The 21,455-nt window shown below is 39.5% G+C and overlaps 2 protein-coding genes across 2 annotated transcripts in view; one reads left to right on the top strand and one right to left on the bottom strand.

The window, feature by feature from the left end:
- slc4a8 (solute carrier family 4 member 8) overlaps positions 1-17,309 on the bottom strand; it is a 34,811-nt gene extending 17,502 nt beyond the window's left edge. Inside the window, exons 1-5 of the mRNA XM_051113023.1 lie at positions 17,003-17,309; positions 4,603-4,684; positions 4,327-4,488; positions 1,443-1,578; positions 1,036-1,196 (exon numbers count right to left, since the gene is read on the bottom strand). Of these exons, the coding sequence (XP_050968980.1) occupies positions 1,036-1,196; positions 1,443-1,578; positions 4,327-4,488; positions 4,603-4,684; positions 17,003-17,047 (586 nt within the window). The 5' untranslated portion in view covers positions 17,048-17,309. The remainder of the gene's footprint in view (positions 1-1,035; positions 1,197-1,442; positions 1,579-4,326; positions 4,489-4,602; positions 4,685-17,002) is intronic.
- Positions 1-21,455, top strand: part of ttll3 (tubulin tyrosine ligase-like family, member 3) — a 38,393-nt gene that overhangs the window by 9,260 nt on the left and 7,678 nt on the right. The window contains exons 3-7 of the mRNA XM_051113030.1: positions 16,011-16,044; positions 18,472-18,563; positions 18,968-19,041; positions 20,643-20,746; positions 20,873-21,038. Coding sequence (XP_050968987.1) covers positions 19,023-19,041; positions 20,643-20,746; positions 20,873-21,038 — 289 coding nt within the window. The 5' untranslated portion in view covers positions 16,011-16,044; positions 18,472-18,563; positions 18,968-19,022. The remainder of the gene's footprint in view (positions 1-16,010; positions 16,045-18,471; positions 18,564-18,967; positions 19,042-20,642; positions 20,747-20,872; positions 21,039-21,455) is intronic.

Here is a 21,455-nt window from a genome sequence, read left to right as displayed (position 1 = left end):
ATATTTAAAACAGCCGAGTACATTTTTTTCAGGATTCTTTGATTTTTTGGGAAAGAAATTATAGAAATGAATGCTTTTATTTAGCAAGGATCCTTTAAATTGATCAAAAGTGACGACAAAGACATTCATAATGTTACAAAAGAATTCTATTCTTCTGAACTTTCTATTCATCAAAGAAACCTGAAAAAATTCTACTCAGCTGTTTTTTAACATAATAAATGTTTTCCAAGCAGCAAATCAGAATATTAGAATGATTTCTGAAGGATCATGCAACTAGAGTAATGATGCTAAAAATTCAACTTTGAAATCAGAGAAATAAATTACATTTTCAAATATTTTCAAATAGAAAGTAGTTATTGTAAATAGTAAAATGATTTCACATTTTTTACTGTACATTGGATTAAATAAATGCAGACTTGGTGAGCAGAAGAGACTTCTTCAAAAACATTAAAAACAGTACTGTTCAAAAACTTTTGACTGGTAGTGTACATGCTCTGTAAAGTCCTCATACGCCATATATATTACATATGCAAAATTGTGCCACTAGTGACCACAAAACAGAATTGCAATAATTAGTTTTTTTTCCAAAAAGGTAGTCCTTTTAATCTAAACGTTTCGGTGACGTGCTCCCGAGAGCTGTGCTGTTTGTTTCTCAAACCAAGTATCCATGGGTGTTCGGTAAGAGTGTTTGCATGCGTCTATCACCAACACGAGTGGGAGTGTGAGATTGCAGAATGTGTGAGGTTACAGGTGGGCCTAATAAACTGCAGGATCCAAACACACCCTTGCCACACCGCTGTACTATTCCCCAGTAGAGGCACGCACTGAATGAATAAATACAAAATGAGGTCAGGCTCGTGATTGAGAGCCTGACCTCATGATCGTGATCAGAGTGTTAAGCTAGATTCATGTTCAGCAAGCACTTTATACACTGACATTTTCAGAATCTGATACAGAAAGTCGTTTTTTAATGTTAAAATTTGTCCTTTTGCAGATAAACATGTAGAGTGCCATACGCATTGATTTCTGACTGACCTGCAATTTCCTCAATGCAGCTGGCCTTTATGTCCAACAGGACAGTTCCATTAATGATGCAGCTCCGTAGCTCAAACAAACTATGGAGAGAGAGTGTAGCTACGTATGGCTTACTCCACCTTTCCCCTCCATCTTCCACATCCTCCTCAAATTTTAACCACCTGGGAAGTAAAAAAGAACAAAGGCAACAGAGGGTTGTTTGATAACAAAGTGTTTAAACTAGGGTCTGGGAGCCTCCAGGAGGCCACAAGGGGTCTGTTAAAATGTTTAGGAAAAAAAACACTGTTAAAATATAAAAACAATTGAGTCTTTGCATGAAAATACAGCTGCATTTTTGACAGCAATGATTATATTTGGCCTCAAAAAGATTCAAACCCCCCCGAGTAACATTATGGCACTGAATATACCTAGCAGTTTCCTTCCATTCTGCATCTTTGCCGTCTTTAACACAGATTTCGTCAAGTTCTGTGAAGAGGTCATGTGCTGCATGCTCCTCATCCTCTTCAGTGCCCAGAATAAACTGAACCCTCTGGGATGGAGTATCTGAGAAAGAGAGATAGGAAGAATGAAAGACAGAGAAAATTCATTTTCACAGTGAGAGAGGAAGCAGAGGAAGCATGCACAGTAAACAAAAGTCTCATCCAAGCAATTTTCAGTGTTTGTTATCATAAATCTGAGTTTATGTTTTTATTATTACCTTTGAGAGACTGTTTTGGAGGAGAGAACATATAATCAACATACATTTATATATGCAAGAGTAATGTCCAATAGTATTAAAACAGTATTTAGTACTTGTCACTATTTGTATCACTATGCTTGTTTGTATTTGCACATTCCAGATAGTCAAATTAGTAAAGTAGTAGTCATTTTACATCTGATACCAAAGCTCTTGAAAACAGCTGAGTAGATTTTTTCAGGTTTCTTTGATGAATAGAAAGTTCAGAAGAACAGCATTTATCTGGAATAGAAATATTTTGTCTTTATCATCACTTTTGATCAATTTAAAGCATGCTTGCTAAATAAAAGTATTAATTTCTATAATTTCTCTCCCTCTCCTTACTGTTCATCAAAGAATCCTGAAAAAAAATGTATTTTTAAAATAGGAAACTATTTTAAATATTGTTAAAAAATTATACTAATAATAAAATCAGCATATTAAAATGATTTCTGAAAGATGTGTCACTGAAGACTGGAGTAATGATGCTAAATATTTGATCACAGGAATACATTACATTTTAAAATATATTCAAATAGAAAGCAGTTATTTTAAATAGTAAAAATATTTCACAATATTACCGCTTTTTGCTGTAGGCTTGTTGAGCAGAAGAGACTTCTTTAAAAAAACAATACCAATTTTACTGTTCAAAAACTTTTGACTGGTAATGTACATGTGAGGGAAGACAAAGGCCAAATTCCCTTAATCATCCATTATAATGAGTAAAACAAAACAATATAGTTCTGATGTGCAGAACAATTGTCAATTACAGAGAGATGGACAGATTAGGGTTGAGGGGTATTTAATAAACAGACAGGTAAAAGTACGACAAAACCCTGTTCAAAGGAACTTTGGAAATGAAAAACGCAAAATAACAAACAATTTTTAAAGGGGCTGAGAGACAAAAGGCACAACACAAAACAAGGCTTAACTGAAGGCGAATAGAGTCTCTCAGGTAACGGGCAGGTTGGAACAGGAACAGGAGGACAAGGGCAGATGATAGAGTCCGGCAGGGAACAAGTAGATCGGACAGTGACTGGGTGAAAGTGAGCTGTATTTATAGCAGGGAGTGAACAGGTGGTGGCAATCAGAACTCTGGTGAGCGGGAACGTGCAGGTGTGGCCGATGATGGTGATGATGCAGACGGGGCAGGTGGAGTCCTGACAACAATACTGTTGAGCTTCACACATTAGTAAGTGTATGTAAGAAAAGAGCTAAAGCATTAAAAATTCTCATTTCCACCATCAGGGCAATAATTAAGAATTCCCAATCAACCGAAAATGTTACCAGGAACAGGATGTGTGTTTATATTGTCTTAACGCAATGTGAGGAGGATAGTTTGAGTGGCCAAAGACTCTCCAAGGATCACAGCTGGGGAACTGCAGAAATTAGTTGAGTCTCAGGGTCAGAAAACCTTTAATTTATCAAACAGCACCTATTACCACATGTTGTTTGGGAGGGTTTCAAGAAGCAATCACAAAAAAGAAAACACTCTCATCCAAAAACAATCTCTAGCATATTCATTTGCTAGACACGACTGGATCTTCAAACGGGACTGGCTTCTATGATAAGATAAAAAGTAAAAAAAGAGCTTTTTAGCAGCAAACACTAAAGACCTCATGTGTATAGTTAAAGGGGTCATTGGATGCAAACTTCACTTTTTCATGCTGTTTGAACATTAATGTGTGTTGGCAGTGTATCTACAAATCTACTGTACAATGATAAAAATCCATGCAGTGGTTTTTAATTAATCTGTAAAAATAATATCCCCTTTTTATCGCTCCCACAATAGTTGATTGACAGGAGCGTCTTACCTCAGACCCAGCTTACAACAGTCCGCCCTCTTTGTTTCGATGCAGGAGCAAGGATGTAAATTTAGACAAGAATATCTCCGATTGAGCGATTGAGGTGTTGTGTTTCTGGATGTAATAATGAACATAGTGGTCATCATTTATTCCCGACATCTGAGCCGCTGAAGATGCAGTAGATTACATTTGCTTGTGAAGGGAATGCGCCTCCCGATCTACATAAATGCGTCTATGTTCGCACAAATCATTCGTGATCCAGCTTCACTTTCAGCAGAAGTGAGTATAAGGGTCTTTTATGAATCTTTGCAATCGCCTTTTCTAATAACGTGCTAGTTAGCAAGTTTCGCGGCTAAATGTGGCTAAAGTAAACAGGCTCGTCACTCCACAGATAGAAGAGAGAGGCGGGGCGAGCAGAGCTCATTAACATTTAAAGCAGCCTCGAATCTTTAATGTTGTGAGCCTCTTTTTCTGCCGGAGGTTCTAGATATCTTGTTCAAAGATTCAAAGCATTGTGGATTTTATTAAATACCAACAAATAAAAAAATCAAAACCTGACTGCCATTGTTAGAAATCTTCTAATCGGCCGTGGTTGGATCTTCCACCAGGACAATCATCCAAAAACTAACATTAAATTCAAAACAAAAATGTCACTGAGCACAAAACGAAGCTTCTGCCATTGTCATATAGTTCCCTAAAATTCTCCAGATTCGGCTTCCTCTGAATGAACCTGCAAGCGTTTTGCTTGACTCGTTACTGCTTGTTACTCACCGTGCGATGTTGTGGTACTTTCTGTGTTTATGTCTTCTTGAGCTACGCTCCCAGCCCGCATCCTCTCAGCTCTCCTGCGGTGTTTGGAACTGTGTGGCCGGTGGTGACGATGAGACTGTCTGCCCATGGGCATCCGCACTCCCACAAACAGAGTCCTGTGTCCTGAGGGAAAAGATAGATGGGGAGATTGAATGTGATTTTCCAGTTAATATGACTGTATTGAGCTGTTGGCTGTATCACATGAATGACTGAGTAAGTGCTGTGGTGCATACTAACCCTCTAGCTCTTCTTTCTCATAATGGATATTCAAAACTGAGCTGGTGCCACCATGGTCCACCACAGCTTCCTCATCAGGCCTCTATAAGACACATGTTTACTTGTTCAAATGAGAGTGTAAATAAGCACATACAGTACCATAGTCTTACTAGCAGCACTGTTTATATCTTTTATAATGAGCTAATGACTCTTATTTTATCCCTTCAACCAATTACTTACAGAAACCTTCCGTTTACACATATTTCAGATATTGTTTACTATTTATTAGCCTGTTTCATGGTAATTTTACATTAAGGTTATATAGGTTATAAACAAACACCTCAACATACGTACAATGAATTCAGATTTCAACTGCATTTCAAATGAGGGTCCTGTCTCAGATGATGAATGTTTTTTAGGGAAAGACAGACTTATGAGTTATTAAAGATGCTGGGCATGAATAATAAACTGACATTTACTGTGTTGTTCTAAACAGTGGATGCTTTCTTATCAAGTCAAATCATTTTTAACACTTTTTTAACACTTTATTTCCATAAGGAAATAAATACAGAAAAGGAAACATTTGTCATGTTATTATTATTATCATTTGCATAGTCATCATTTGTCATTTTACAGTTTCAGACACATGTAGGCTTTTGCTGATTAGTTTAATTTCTGAAAGTTATTAGATTTTCACAGCACGTCACAGGACTCATCATAAAAAGATCTTAATCGAAAGATTAAGGAAAATTAGATTTTTTTGGCCCGTCTACTTAATCTCTAATTGAGATAAGTCAAAGAGGCACCATAAAATAAAACCATTTTTTTTCTTTAGACCATACATATTTTATTTAGCACACAAACTCCTTGAACCTGCAAACCTACTACACACAATATAGTACATGTAGATGAATATTTCATGATCCTGGGATAGTTCAGTTATAGATGTATGCAAAACGGATCCACAATTGCACAATTAGTACATTAATCATATCAGAGTTGCGTATAACATCTTACCTGATTTTATGGTTGCCTGTTAATAAAGGTACTGTAGCCCACTACCTCCAAACAGTGATATTTATTAGGCTTGATATTCTTCACTTCCGTCTTTACATTTGTTTGTGTGTGTGTGTGTGTGTGTGTGTGTGTGTGTTTGAGAGAGATATCCCACTGGGATCCTGCTATCTTTCCATGACAAAGATGATTCATCAGTGTGTTTTCACGGCTTTCTTCTGCAGGAACACAAGCCTATAATTCATATAAACCCTGTTGAACATCTCCTGCATCAAAAATACAACCAAACGGAAGGTGAAAAATATTCTCACAGACTTAACAGTGCAGTACAATAATAACAGATTCAAAAAAGCTTCATTAAATGAACCCATGGCTTTAAAATGATCTACATTCACTGTAGATGCTCTGCTGTTTTTTTTTTTTTTTTTTTTTTTTTGCTTGAGGCTTATGTGTACATTTGATCGGTGAGGTATTGATTGGCAGTCATTTCAGCATTGAGGTCATGCATTACATTGTTTGTTACAACAAAAGCACCAGTAGCTTTCCACTATAATAGCATCCGCCTTGTTTCCAACATCCCTCTAACATATAATTATGGTACAGGCATCTTATCAAGGTCCACCAGAACTACAATTATTTTGGGCTTAAGAACAATTCCTTAAGATGATGCCAAGTTTCTTAGTTTCCCTAATCGTAAGACCACCGACTGTGATTTCATTGTGTTTTTAGCTTGCATTTCCATGTATTAGATGTTATATGGCTGCAAAGCAAAATTACTAATTATACCTTACGTTTTTGAATTATTACATTTATGTTTTGAGGTTTTCAATGAAATGGATCCATTTCATACACTCATGCTTTCTCTTGAGTGCATACAAGTGAATACAAGAAAATGGTATTTTGCAAAGGGGGACCCATTAGTTAAAGAGCCCTTAAGTGCTGTTTATTAGTTAATAAGGATATTTGTTCCCAGACTGCACGACAGTAGGACTTCCAGAATACAGACGTCATTGTATAGATTAGTGCTCACAGTGTGATTTTTAGAATAATGACCTCAAAAAGGGTGGACTATTTTTGGTAGAGCACTCAAAATGACAAAATACAACTGCCTGAGACATTTGTCTGATTGTTTAGTAGAAATATATTTAAAGTTGACTGGATAAGCTATAAACCTCACTTATTAAATTGTTGGTTTATGAACAATTACTTGTTTTATGTAGTTTATGTAACCATTAACTGACAGTCTTAAACACAAGACAGCCCTACATTATATCATTCCTAGTCACGGATCATTTGAGTGGTTATTGTCATTATAACACTTACCCAGGGGGAAGGAGAAAACAGAGATAGAGCTAATCATGTGAATATGTTGATGAATTTTTCATCATCTGCTTTATGCAACTTTTTTCCTACTCCTTCCCTCTCAATCTCTCCTTGTCTTTCTCCCTTTATTGGTCTGACATGAACACATAGCCTAATTAAAATAATAACAAAACACTTGAGCTGACTAGACTGCTCCTGTGTCACTTAGGTACTCGTTTGTGTGTACAGTATCTGTGTGTGTCACTCACAAAGGGAGACTTTCCACTTTCCACTTAGGCTTCTTCTTACCTCTCCTTATTACCAGGCAACACTTGCACAGTCCCTGATCAAACACACATACACGCAAGATAAGGCTACACTGTGCGCTCTTAAAAATAAAGGTGCTTCACGATGCCATAGAAGAACCTTTTTTGTTTACATGCTTCCATAAAGAACCTTTAACATCTGAACAACCTTTCTTTTTTGTGGCAAATAAGGTTCTTCAGATTATAAAAAGGTAAGCAAGACTGAATGGTTCTTTGTGGAACCAAAAATGGTTCTTCTATGGCATCACTTGAAGCACCTTTATTTCTAAGAGTGTATGGAAACCTTAACTGCGAAATTATTTTTCTTAATTGTTACTTTCTTATTTGCATTTGTGAGTTATGAAATCACAATTGTAAGATGGAAAGTCAGAAATGAATTTCTCATAATTGTTACTTTTTTTCTCAGAATTCTGACTTTATTGCTCACAGATATCAAATACAACTTTATTTCTCTTAAATGCAACTTTATTTCTCAGAATTGTGAGATATAAACTTGCAATTCTAAGATATAAACTTGCAACTGCAAGAAAAAAAGTCAGAATTGTGAGATAAAAAGTCACAATTGCAAGTTATAAAGTCAGAATTGCGACTTTGTATCTGGCAATTCTGAGAAAAAACCTGCAATTGCGAGTTATAAAGCCAGAATTGCAAGATATAAAGTCAAAATTGTGAGTTATAATGTCAGAATTTTGAGATATTAACTCGCAATTACAAGTTTAAAAAGTCAGAATCTCGCAATTCTGAGAAATAAAGTTGCAATTGCAAGACATAAAGTCGCAATTCCAACTTTAAAACTCACAATTGTGAGTTTATAACACACAATTCTGATTTTATAACTCGCAATTGTGACTTTTTATCTCACAATTCTGACTTTTTTTCTTGCAGTTGCAAGTTTATATCTCAGAATTGTGACTTTATATCTGGCAATTCTGAAATGAAAATGAAAATTACTGTTTTGAATGGAAGTAGAAGTACGCTGTTTTTGTACATGTCTATTTAAATGCAAATGAGCTGCTGCTCCCCGCCCCTTTCTCCAGAATAGGGCTGTGCTTTACAGCTCATAACTCAGATACTCTGCTAAAAAACATCTGTTTGGTTTTGATTATCATGTCTATCATGCTGAAATCATGCGTTTTAAAGCCACATCAGTTTAAACTTGGTTTTCTGAGCACACATATCCAAAGCACACGCACAAAAAGCGGCTGTCACACGGCATGTGAGTACTAAACTAAGTTCTGTTTAGTCTTATTGCACTTAAACTGTCAAATATACACAAGTGTATGTTAAAAACACACAGGAGTTGCAAAAACAGTCAGTTATGCCTGTGAAGGTAAACATCTGGGAAAGAAATTGCATGTATTAATTAGATTATACTATACAGTAAATAAATAAATACTCTCTTGTCTCCTCTGAGGCTTGGGACTAAGTGTTCTGTTAGTGTTCTGTGCTCGTCTGTGCAGCCAATGACAAACATTTGAACAGTATTTATCTTTTACTTTTCACAATGTGACTGTATAGCCTACTTCATTTGTTAATTTTTTATTTCTTACTTCATCTCACAATTACCAATGTTTCAATTTTTTACTCTGAGGAAGAAATGGTAACATTAATAAATAATTTAGATGGAGGTCACTACCAAGTGTCAGTTTGTCTGCCAGAACATAAATACTGCCCTTTTGCCTTCAAAGGTCACATGGGCCATTTTCTTGCCCTTCCTCCTCTTTCTTTCCCGGTCTCTAGCACATTGCTTTGACAGTTATGTTAGTAATCTTGACACAGACCACTACCACTGCCACTTCCAGATGCTCTCGTCTGCCTGAGCAGATACAGTGACATATGTACACACCCACACACACACAAACACACACATGTGTGCATGCACAAACCATAAAATCATTTCAGCTCTGAAGTGAATGCTTTTATGTTGTTTTTCCGTAGAGGGTACTGGGTAGAGTGTATGCTATCGATTACTTTTAATTTTTTATAAGGTTTTTGTTGAAAAACATTTTTTTAAGGCACAATACATAAGCATTCACCAGTTGCAGAGAAAATTATGGCCACATTCACACTGTCAGTTTTTGGGATTGACAACCGCATTTACTTACAGATGTGAGTTTCGAAATATCCCGTTCACACGGCATCTTACAGTCGCTTTTCGAATACTGTCTGTATGAACGTGCAACGAGTAACCATAGCAACAGTGACCAAAGTAATATCAAAGATGGCAACGTCCATAAAACTGAAAGTCTTAGCACTTTCTGAAACGACAAAAGTTCAGTCGAGCCACGAGTTAACCCATCAGATCAACATTAATCGAGAGCAGCTTTTAAATTTGAGTGGATATCGAAGCATTTAAGCCGCGTGCAGAACACTCCGGTGGACACTGGATATAAAACTTTCAGATGACACATAGCTCATTTCTCCGTCACTGTAAATTACCGAAACCACACATGAAAGCATGCAGCACACGGTAGCTCTCTAGTACTGAATGACCTGACAGACAACTAGTTGTTCAGTCCTGTTCTGTTCACACAGTGTGTGTTCCAAGAATGCAGTTGTGAGTTCTGAAAATTTACGGGTGTGAGTTCGGTATAGAATACGGTTGTCACACCCGTAAATAACCGTTGTCATGTGCCTGGTCTTTGTCTTCTGTATTCGTGTTTAAGGACTTTTATTTTGTAGTTTTTGTGTCTTATTGTTCCCTGCTTCCCTGTACCTCTGTTCCCTTGTTTGTTGCCATGGATCTTCATTGAACCACACCCACTCCCTCATCAGTTACCCCGGTTACCAATTAGATCATTACCTCACCCTGTGTATAAATAGTCCTTGTCTTTCCCCTGTATTTTGTCAGTTGTTTAATGTCTGTGATGGTTGCTCCCTGTTCTTGCCTGGATTCTAAGGGTTCCCCGTTCTGGATAATTTGTTGTTTTCCTTGGATGTTCGATAAACTCCTGCACATAGATCCTCGTCTCATCTCCGCTTCGTTACAGAACAACTGACCAACTATGGATCTAGCAGGAGTTTATCGCGACCCTCTGAGCACTCTTTGCTCAATTTTTCAAAACGGCCGACCGATCGAATATTATGTGGAGGAGTTCCTTTATTACAGCCAGCTAGTGCCTGGAGATGACACCAAAATAAAGGACTGTTTCTGGAGTGGACTCGATCCAGAGGTTAGTTTAAACTTACCGGATGAGGACCCCAGCTGGACCCTGTCACAGTATATAGACTTTGTTTTGCTGTTCTGTGAATCCCTTTTTCTGTTAAGGAAGTAGAAAGGGTAATTCACAGCATGGTCGCCACTCCTGAGTCTCCTTGCAAGATGGCCGCCAGCCCAGACCCACTGCACAAGATGGCCGCCACGCCAGAGCCTGTCGCAAAGATGGCCGCCACGCCAGAGCCACGTCGCAAAGATGGCCGCCACGCCAGAGCCTGTCGCAAAGATGGCCGCCACGCCAGAGCCTGTCGCAAAGATGGCCGCCACGCCAGAGCCAGTCGCAAAGATGGCCGCCACGCCAGAGCCAGTCGCAAAGATGGCCGCCACGCCAGAGCCAGTCGCAAAGATGGCCGCCACGCCAGAGCCTGTCGCAAAGATGGCCGCCACGCCAGAGCCTGTCGCAAAGATGGCCGCCACGCCAGAGCCTGTCGCAAAGATGGCCGCCACGCCAGAGCCTGTCGCAAAGATGGCCGCCACGCCAGAGCCTGTCGCAAAGATGGCCGCCACGCCAAAGCCAGTCCACAAGATGGTCGCTGTCTCCAAGTCACGCCACATGATGACCCACGTGTTGGACTCACCCCTAATGGCTGTACGGACAGCTAAGATGGCGCTCCCTCTTGTTGCGGCAGCTACCCCTGATTCAAGTCAAGCTACAGGGCCGAGTCAAGCTACAGCAGCTGTTCCCCACGAGTCAAGCCAAGTCAATGTTGTTCCCGAGTCAAGCCATGTTGTTCCCGAGTCAAGCCATGTTGTTCCCGAGTCAAGCCATGTTGTTCCCGAGTCAAGCCATGTTGTTCCCGAGTCAAGCCATGTTGTTCCCGAGTCAAGCCATGTTGTTCCCGAGTCAAGCCATGTTGTTCCCGAGTCAAGCCATGTTGTTCCCGAGTCAAGCCACGTTACAGCAGATCTTCACAAGCCAAGTGACGTTATCGCTGCTGCTCTTCCCTTAATGGCAGTGGCCATGTGGTGTGTGTGGGCTACACACTGTGCTCCTGAGGTCACGCCTGTTCACAGGTCAGCCTCTGAGCTCTCGTCTGATCACAAGCCTGCACCAGAGCTCTCGTCTGGTCTCAAGTCTGCCCCAGAGGCCCCGTCTGGTCTCAAGTCTGCTCCAGAGGCCTTCCCCGTCGGAGAAGCTGCGCCAATGCCTCCAGAGGTGTCGGCGCCAGCCGTAGAACCTCTTACGGAGGGGGCGTTAACCACCAAACTCTCTGCTTCTCCCTTTTCCCTGTCTACATCCTCTGTCACTGTTCTCCCCAGGTCCCAGTCGATGACGCAGCCTCCTGTTCCGCCCCGGAGGGCTGCTCCGCCTCCTGTTCCGCCCGGAGGGCTGCTCCGCCTCCTGTTCCGCCCGGAGGGCTGCTCCGCCTCCTGTTCCGCCCCGGAGGGCTGCTCCGCCTCCTGTTCCGCCCGGAGGGTTGCTCCGCCTCCTGTTCCGCCCTGGAGGGCTGCTGCGCCTTCTCCCTCTATTCTGTCTGCCTCCTCTGTCCCTGCTCTCCCCAGGTCCCAGAGCGTGATGCAGATTCCTGTTCCGCCCCGCAGGGCTGCTCCGCCTCCTGCTCCGCCTCCTGCTCCGCCTCCTGTTCCGCCTCCTGTTCCGCCTGGGAGGGCTGTTGTGCCTCCGGCTCTGCCCTTGGGGGCTCTAGTGTCGCTGGCTCTGCCTCCGGCTCCGACCTGGAGGGCTGTAGCGCCGTCTGTTCTGCCTCCGGCTCCGCCCTGGAGGGCTCTAGTGCCACCTGTTCTGCCTCCGGCTCCGCCCTGGAGGGCTCTAGCGCCGCCTGCTCTGCCTCCGGCTCCACCCTGGAGGGCTCTAGTGCCACCTGCTCTGCCTCCGGCTCCGCCCTGGAGGGCTCCTGAGCCTCCTGCTCCGCCCTGCTGGGTACCGCCTGCTCCGCCGTGGAGGTCTTCTCTCATGATCTGGTGGTCCTCAGCTCCTCCCATCTGGCCGACTCCACCCTGGCCTCTTGCTCTGCTTCAGTCCCTTGTTTATCTCCCCTTACATGGACCTGGCCCTCCATCCCTTCCCCAGTTCTGCCTGAGCTCCTCCCCCTTCCTGGACTGGTATTTCTGTTTGGAGCGTCTGGAAGCCACTCTTTTGAGGGGGGGGGTTATGTCATGTGCCTGGTCTTTGTCTTCTGTATTCGTGTTTAAGGACTTTTATTTTGTAGTTTTTGTGTCTTATTGTTCCCTGCTTCCCTGTACCTCTGTTCCCTTGTTTGTTGCCATGGATCTTCATTGAACCACACCCACTCCCTCATCAGTTACCCCGGTTACCAATTAGATCATTACCTCACCCTGTGTATAAATAGTCCTTGTCTTTCCCCTGTATTTTGTCAGTTGTTTAATGTCTGTGATGGTTGCTCCCTGTTCTTGCCTGGATTCTAAGGGTTCCCCGTTCTGGATAATTTGTTGTTTTCCTTGGATGTTCAATAAACTCCTGCACATAGATCCTCGTCTCATCTCCGCTTCGTTACAACCGTACTGTGTGTGAACACAACCGTATTAAGGACTCAAATACGGTACTGACAAACGTATTCTGCTGCTGTGTGAACGTGGCCTTTATTATGCTCCTGGAAGTTTGAATCTTACAATTTAGTCTATACATATCCATATTAAAGATGTTATTATTCTTATTATGCAACTTATATTATTATATATTCTATTCTGATATACTATAATTACATTAAAAAGACGAATGCCATTGTGGTGTCACTATATACTGCAATTAAAGAAGGTGAAATTATTATTATGCATTCATGTTATTAATTAAACATAATAACCCTGCACAAAGACTACCTTTTATTGGTTAACTATTTTGAATGGATGTGGGCAGAGTGCCTTATGTAACTATTCATGCTCTCTGAAACCTGTTTCAAAATTACAGTCAAAATCAAGTAACCAAATAAGAAAAATAGAGATGTTAAAGGAATTTAATGAAGCACATTATTGGTAATGAGTCTCTAAGCCAGAGCATAAAAGAACGAGATATGAATATACATTCTAAAACATTTTTTTTTCACAGGTGAACAATATAGTTCAATAAGTTATTTTTACAAAATGGGCACTGATTATATTCTGTAGTTTCATCATAAATGATGAGGACCTTTTTAGTAATTTAGCTTATCAGTGTTCAACACAAAAAAATCTGTTTTAAAACACTTAATGATTAATCATTGATCAGAATGGTCTTGTAAATGTATTAAATAAACCTCTCAGGATCATACTAGATAGAGAGACTGTATTTAGAAAAACAACCAGGGTATAAAATGAAATCTGGGTTGAACTTGAAATGAAAAGTTTCAGGCGCCATTAATGTAATGGACATATTGAGCTGAGACGTGTTGAAAAAGAGGCAGACAGTTCTGAATGGTTCCCTCACATTTTCTCTCTCTACTGAGTGTCTGAATAAACACACATTCTCCACAAATGGAAAAACTATTGATCGGTTTCCCTGACAAAGAGAGGCTTTACACATGTCCTTTCTCTCCACAGTCACTATCCACTGGATGATAACGTTTTCTCATATATGTACCTAAACTCTATTTAATTCTCATAATGTCACTGTTTATTTTTAGATAGTGAGTCTGTCAAGCAGATTTTATGAACAGTATAATTCACCCAAAAATGAAAATCCTGTCAAAATAATGCATATGACTTGAGTGCTACTGTACAATATATTCCAAGTCTTTTGGATTTTAAGTCATTATTCTCTTAGAATCTTCACTATCACTATAACGTCCCTTGGTGCATTCATGAGAGAAGCAGCAATGCCCAATTCAAGAACAAATGTTCTTTTGAATCAGTTTATCCATTGAATGACTTGTTCATGAAGTGGATTGATCTGGTTCTCCAGTTTACTCAATGATCCAGCTGTACAGTAGTTGTTAACAACCCACTCGAGTGGAAAATAATCAGTGAATAATGACTGTTCAGTCTGTTTGTGACTCTCACAAAGCCATTGTATGGATTTAGATGATTTCAAATATATGGATGACTTTCATGACAGTTTTCCACATTTTTTTAGCTTTACAGGAAGAGATCACCCAAGAATGAAAATCTGCGAAATAATGTCCATGTCAAGATATGAGTAGTTTATTTCTTCATTGGAACAGTTTTGGAGAAATTTAGCATTTCACTTGCTCACCAATGAATCTTGTGCAATGAATGGGTGCCGTCAGAATGAGATTCCAAACAGTTGATAAAAACATCACAGTAATCACAAAAAATCGACACAAATCTAGTCCATCAGCTATAGTCTTGCGAAATAAATAATTAAGGCATATTAACTTTAACTTTCCATAATTCATAATAACACTTCCAGTGAAGAAATCCATTCAGTTGTCCTCTCACATCAAAATTCATATTTGTTTTGGTCTGTTTTCGCTTGTAGTGATCAGTGTATAGTTCTCTCCTGATTCAGATGAGACAATTTTTTTACTATAGAAAGCAATATTATGGATAGAAGACTTGTATTTAAGCTTGAAGCAATGGTTTGAAGTTAGAAACGTCGGTAACAATTTACATTAAAGTGTCATTTGTTGACATTAGTTAAGCTATTAACTAACATGAACGAACAATGAACAATACATTTATTACAGCATTTATTAATCGTTTATTAAATGTTGTTAATGTTAATTAATGAAAAATACAGTTGTTCATTGTTTGTTCATGTTAGATCACAACTAATGTTAACGAACAACGTGATTTTAATGATGCATTAGTAAATACATGCTAAAAATGTACATTAACTAATTAGCTCCATATAGTGGACTTCTATGGTGCCCGCGAATTTGAACTTCCAAAATGCATGCAGCTGCAAAGGGCTCTAAATGATCCCAGCCGAGGAATAAGGGTCTTACCTAGTGAAACAGTTGGTCAAATAAAAATGTATACAAAAAAAGGTAAAACAGCGATGTAGGATGGTTTTGAAGTTGGGGTGAAAATGAGATGGGAGATTTTCAACCTACCTTAACTGTGTTGAACGGGACTGCACAGAGTATGAATGCGCATGGCAGAGCTAGACAAGGCAAGCATTTGAGGTTAAACAGTATATAATTATTATTATTATTATTTTTAAGAAAATGGCAGATCGTTTTGGTAGATAACACCTTTATTCCTCAGCTGGGATCATTTAGAGCTCTTTCAAGCTGCACTTAATCTGCATTTTGGAAGTTTACCCTCATGGGCACCATAGAAATCACAGAATGCTTTCCTCAAAAAACACAATTTCTTTACGACTGAAGAAAGTAATACATGAACATCTTGAAAGGCAACGGAATCAGTACAATATCTTTATATTATCTGTACATTATATTATTTGTGGATTATTGCAATGTTTTTTTTAGCTGTTTGAACTCTCATTCTGACGGCACCCATTCACTGCAGAGGACGTAATGCTAAACAAGTAACACAATGCTGATAGAATTTCTCCAAATCTGCTCAGATGAAGAAAAACGTATTGCCTTGGTAAACTGTTCCTGTAAGGCTCAAGTTAACTTGAAAATCCCTGCTAGTTCAAATAAGAGTGACTAGTCTGTTATTTATAATTTTTCCTTTCTGTGTACCCACAGATATAAGTCAAGACAAGTTTGGAACGACAAGAGGGTGAGTAGAAGATTAATTATTATTATTGGGTGCATTAATCTTTTCATAACCTTAATGACAGGAAGCAGTAGTTACTCAAACAGCCAGGAGTCAGGTTTCCTCCTAACATGTCAAATGACAAGCTACGAGCATTTCACTGTTGCAATCAGCGTTTACTCTGGCGCTGAAAACCGCACCGATAGCGCAGTTTAAAGACGGACCCTCTGTAAGAGAGGATGGCGTCAAGGTCATTTGAGGGTAACGGGGTACACTGACAGTACGCGCTCCCCAAAGGAAGCCATATTTTGCACAATAATACTATTGATACAACACCACAAAATGCTAAAAGCTTTCATTCCCAAGGCGTTACGCCACTGGTGTAATGGATAGTAAATTATACATTATGTGCTATTTCTGTCTTGCGCTTCCATACTAAACCCATTACAAAACGACAGTGCGGATCCCTGTGCAAGAACGCCCATCAGCCTTGACAAGACACTGCTGTACCGGCAAGCACACAGTCAGTGACGCGGGTAATAAACGAATGATGCGAGCTGCTGCTACACGTGCCTGTAACACCGCAATAATACACATCCACAAGCGCACCACAATTTAAGGTAATAAAGCATAGTAATATGTTTGAGTCGCAGACATGGAAGAAACGGGAACGGTCCGCTTTTAACGGGATGCAATTATAGACTGAAAGTGCAGCGTCGATAAGATATTTTGTGGCAATGGGGGCGAGAGGGAACACACAGTACTATTGATCCCTGCACTAATGGGGCGCCCGGATGTGTTTGTATACCATTCAAGAATTGTAAAATTAAAAGCCAGTCTTATGTAGATGGTGATTTATGACATAATATGGCACATTACAGTCATACAGCAGATGTCCTATTCTAAGTTACTGGAGGAAAAACCAAATAAACAGACTTATCAGCTCATGCAGTAAACACAAATCACGCATCGTTTTAACTACCTGATAGCTCAGCATGCTCTCCTGGTCGCTGTTTTCAGCAGGCATGGTTAACTCCGCTTTAAAGGTGCGTCGATTGCAGCGTCCACAGAACGAATACAGCAACGCGGATCAGATTCGCAGTTCCTGTTGAGAAACTCCAGATCACTTGATGCATACACGGTTAGACATGAAGTACTTAATCCCTTCTCAAACTAACAATGACATATGCACGCGCATTCGCCCTGTCTATACTTTAATGCTGTTGTTAGGCTCTCCAGGACTTGGAAAGAGGTACTGACTGTGGCAGCATCATATGCCGTTCAGCCAATCAGAGAGCTGCAAATGAGACTGTTGCTGAAGCTGTAATTCGATTGATGCGGTTTTGCACCTATACAGGAAAGTGCCAGAAATAGTTTATAGGGGTTGTACAATTCATGAGAAAGAAAATCATGCGAACAGCATCTCAAGTGAAGTTTACATAAGGTCATGTCTTATAATGACACGGCGAGGTATTAAAGAAAATCATGATTTAGTAATTAAACTACTTTCAACGCCACACATTAGTGAACAGAGGATAAACGTCATTATCAAGGCTGCTCGCTTAAATTTATTTCGGTTAAATCGTAAAATAATTTATTAGGCTTATTTATTCAATAAATAAATAAAAATAATTGTAAAAAAATCTTATTTTCTCTGCTTGCCGTAGGAAATATATGTAAGGACACCGTGGTGATGTAAATTCGTGTTTCACACTTGTGTAAACTAAGATCATCCAACTCGTAATCCTGAGTCATAACATTTATTTAAGTCACAGCATACATTGCCATCTAGTGGATTTTCCTATACAGGCAGTCATAGACTAACTGTTCCAAGGACAGGTGTTCACAAATAAACATAAATATTTTAGAAGCAGTCCACGCAGTGTCTATAGAGCAGTTTAATCATGTATTTGATAGCCTAAATAGTGATGTGCATGTTATTGTGTTCTTTTTGGCCAAGCTAAAAGATCACGTAGACATGACAACTGATATGAATCTGACATGAGTCAATCTGTTATGGAACATTAAATAATTTAAATGCCTTTCAAAGCGAATATGATACTTTTAATAGACAAAATATCATTAGCGCATTAATGTTAGCTAATTGTTATTACTGTGGGGAGATTGGTATATAATGAGGCTGTTGTACTCAACCCCCCTGACATTTCTGAAACAGTCTATATTTAGCGCTAATGCGCGTGATAAGACTACTGGTCTTTAATGAGTATGATAATAGGGGTGCTAATTCAATACTTCATAAAAGCCCCATAAACATGATCTAAATATTGGATATGAAATTTCTCAGTGTACAACTGTAGCATTGCGCTTTCCGGCTGGGTTGCAGCACGGCGTCATCCGTTTCCAGGAAACAGTTGTTAAGGGTGATGTAAACAGCACGCTGGAGCTGGAATGTGTGCAGTGCGCATGTGCTGAAAGAGCGTTTCTCCGCAGCTCTACCGGGCTGGCTGGGCGCACCGGTGACCTTATCGATTTCAACAGACGGTCTGGCGGGTGCGAGATCCAGAGGTGAACGTCGCATCCAGGTGAGTTTGCCCAGCGATTCTCAAGATCAGTATGGTGAACTGGCTTGCGGAGCTCCATGTGTTTTTGTTATTTTTTAAGTTTTATAATGTCAAGTGGATCAATAAACCAGTGAAATATGTTTTAAATTAAACATTGTGATGTGATTTTGTATTTAATCAATACTCAGGAATGTGCATAGAATAGTTTGTTTGAATCCGAGCATGAGCTTCTGTGTAAGGTCGTTTCCAAGCAGTCACAAATTATAGTGTTCAACTATTGATGCATTGTAGCCTACGTGTGGCTTTCACTCCTCATGGTTATCATTGTAACCGAGAGCTGTCACCTGTCCAGTTTAATATGCATTCGTGTGTGAGTTAACAAGAGTGAACAATGTGCATTAAATTCATCTTACTTTGGCCTTTAGGTTAGAAAGAGAAAGTCTGATCCATTTTGTGAGTGATGTGAGAGTTAACTCAAACATGCACCAACATATGCAAGGTACAGTATATACACACATTTGACACGTTTTCATTCTTTTTTCCACCTATGATGTTACCTGACATAAACACAAGCAGACCTTACAAGCTAAAAGTAAAAGTTTTATCAGCAAAGATAAAAGGATCAGCAGGATTTTTTTTTTTTTTTTTTTTTTTGGAAAGAAATTAATAATTCAGCAAGTGAGGACAAAGACATTTATAATGTTACAAAAGATTACGGTTTCAAATAAATGCTGTTCTTTTAATTTTCTGCTCATCTAAGAATCTGAAATATATATATAATATAGAAGAGTTTTTTTCTATTTCACAATATTGCAGTCACAATTTTTTGATCAATTAAATGTAGCCTTGGTGAGTATTTTCAAAAACACTAAAAAATATAGCTGCAAGCAGTGAATACCAGGGTTCAAGCGCTTTAAAACATTTAAGTACATACGAAAAAAAAAATTACACATTATGTAGTAAGCCTGCAACCATCAAAACCAAAGATTAAAAAAGCATTTTTGGCAAATCCTGGTCATTTACCATAGAAATCTGATGTTTTTTAACTTTATGACTGTTATAGTGCCAGCATTTTTGAATTAGAGAGTCCAGAGAATTGCACTGCAGTGTTTTTTTCCAGATTAAGTGAAAAACCTAGGACTAGTTCGCAAAAGTGTTTTTTTTTTTTTTTTTACATTTTCTCAGTCATTTAACAAACCGTTTGAATGAAAGCAGTAGTCATCCATTAAGCTTGTCTAAAAGGTGCTCAAAGTTCATTGGCCTATGGCGGCCATGTTTTTGGAGATACGCAAATGTCTTGTGGCACTTTGGACCAAGGCTGTGCGTAATGATTTCATGCGGTTAGGACAAACAGGTGCATAGCTATGGCCTTTTTTATGTTTTTTCTCTCTTATAGTGTCACCAAGTGGCCAAGCCTCACAACTTTTTTCATGTGACTCTTACATGCACGTTGTGAGTTTGGCAAAGGTATCTCATTCCGTTCAGAAGTTACAGCCATTTTACTAAAAGCGGCCCTGCCCCTTTCGAATGTTTTGGCATCCTTTTGCGACGGAGGGTCGGAAGTTCAACTTTTTTTGATAATTATTGACATTCACTCTCCAGAGAATCTTCCTGCACTGGTTTGGTTCCAATCGGGATTGTTTATTGCAAAAGTAGGTTTTTCAAAAAATGCTAAATACCCGAAAATTTTGCAAGACACAAACCATTTAGTAGTTATGAGCGATTTTGTACTTTTGATCGCTGTAACTCCCCTGTCAGGCCGATTGGGGCACGCCTTGGCAACATTGTAGACAATGGAAGTACTATCATCCCTCCAAGTTTCAAGTCTCTTTCAAGTCTCTAGTCTCGGTGTTCTACTAATCACAATACAGTTTCAGCGCTACACACTTGAACCCCTAAAAAACCTTAAACATGAACAGTAGTGTGTATCAGTGAGGCACTCTTATAGGCACAGTGATTTTATATACAGAAATACTGATATTAATAACCTACTATTACTAACCTAGACCTCAAATAAGAATCATCCGTGTTATTTATTTATTTATTTATTTATTTATGTCAGCATTTTTGTAAAGCATTTCTATGTGCTGTGTGTCACAGTGCCACCCTTGGAAGGAAGAACTCGCTGTAATTATGTAAATCTGCCTATGATTAACGGAGACAGACTAAAGACAGCTAAGACTCTAGTGGACAAGGCAATAAAGGTTAGGCTTTTAAAATCCTAATTCATCATAGTAGAAATAGTGCATTGAAGAACTAATAATAAATAATAATGATGACATTGAGATCTCAATGGACATTCACTGTTTATTTTGTTGATTCTTCTCTAGGAAAAGAAAGTGTTCTCTGTGCATGGTCCATATCCTGTAATTCGTGCAGGCCTACGTGCAAGAGGATGGGTGGAGCGGCGACTACCACGGCCCTCTGTTCCACGGCCCCGTCGACATGATCTTGAAACAGAAGCCACAGATGAGGGTGACAGCAGTGATGATGATGGTGAGAGTATCTGACAGAACTAAGATGAGACCCCGTCCATCACTCTGCTAGACACATGATAAGGCTGGTCGGTTTCTGTGTGTGTGCGGGTTTACTTAGCTATACTCAGGGGACAAAATTGTACCCAGAACTTAGTTATATCTGACAGATCTGGCAGCCTTTTGCCAATCAGCCATACACTTAGGACTCCTGTTTCTACCCCCTGGAAGTAATTATATTGCTATAGATTTTTTATTTTTTTTAAAAAAGAAGTTGCTACTTTTATTTAGCTAATTATTTTTAATATTGATAAAAAGAATAAGAAATGTTTCTTGAGCACCAAATCAGCATATTAGTATGATTTCTGAAGAATCATGAGACTGGAGACTGGAGTCATGGCTGCTGAAAATTCAGCTTGCCATCACAGGAATAAATTAT

The sequence above is a fragment of the Labeo rohita genome, chromosome 6 (assembly GCF_022985175.1).
Source record: "Labeo rohita strain BAU-BD-2019 chromosome 6, IGBB_LRoh.1.0, whole genome shotgun sequence".
NCBI classification, from domain to species: Eukaryota; Metazoa; Chordata; class Actinopteri; order Cypriniformes; family Cyprinidae; genus Labeo; species Labeo rohita.
This window is presented reverse-complemented; position numbering and strand designations above follow the sequence as displayed.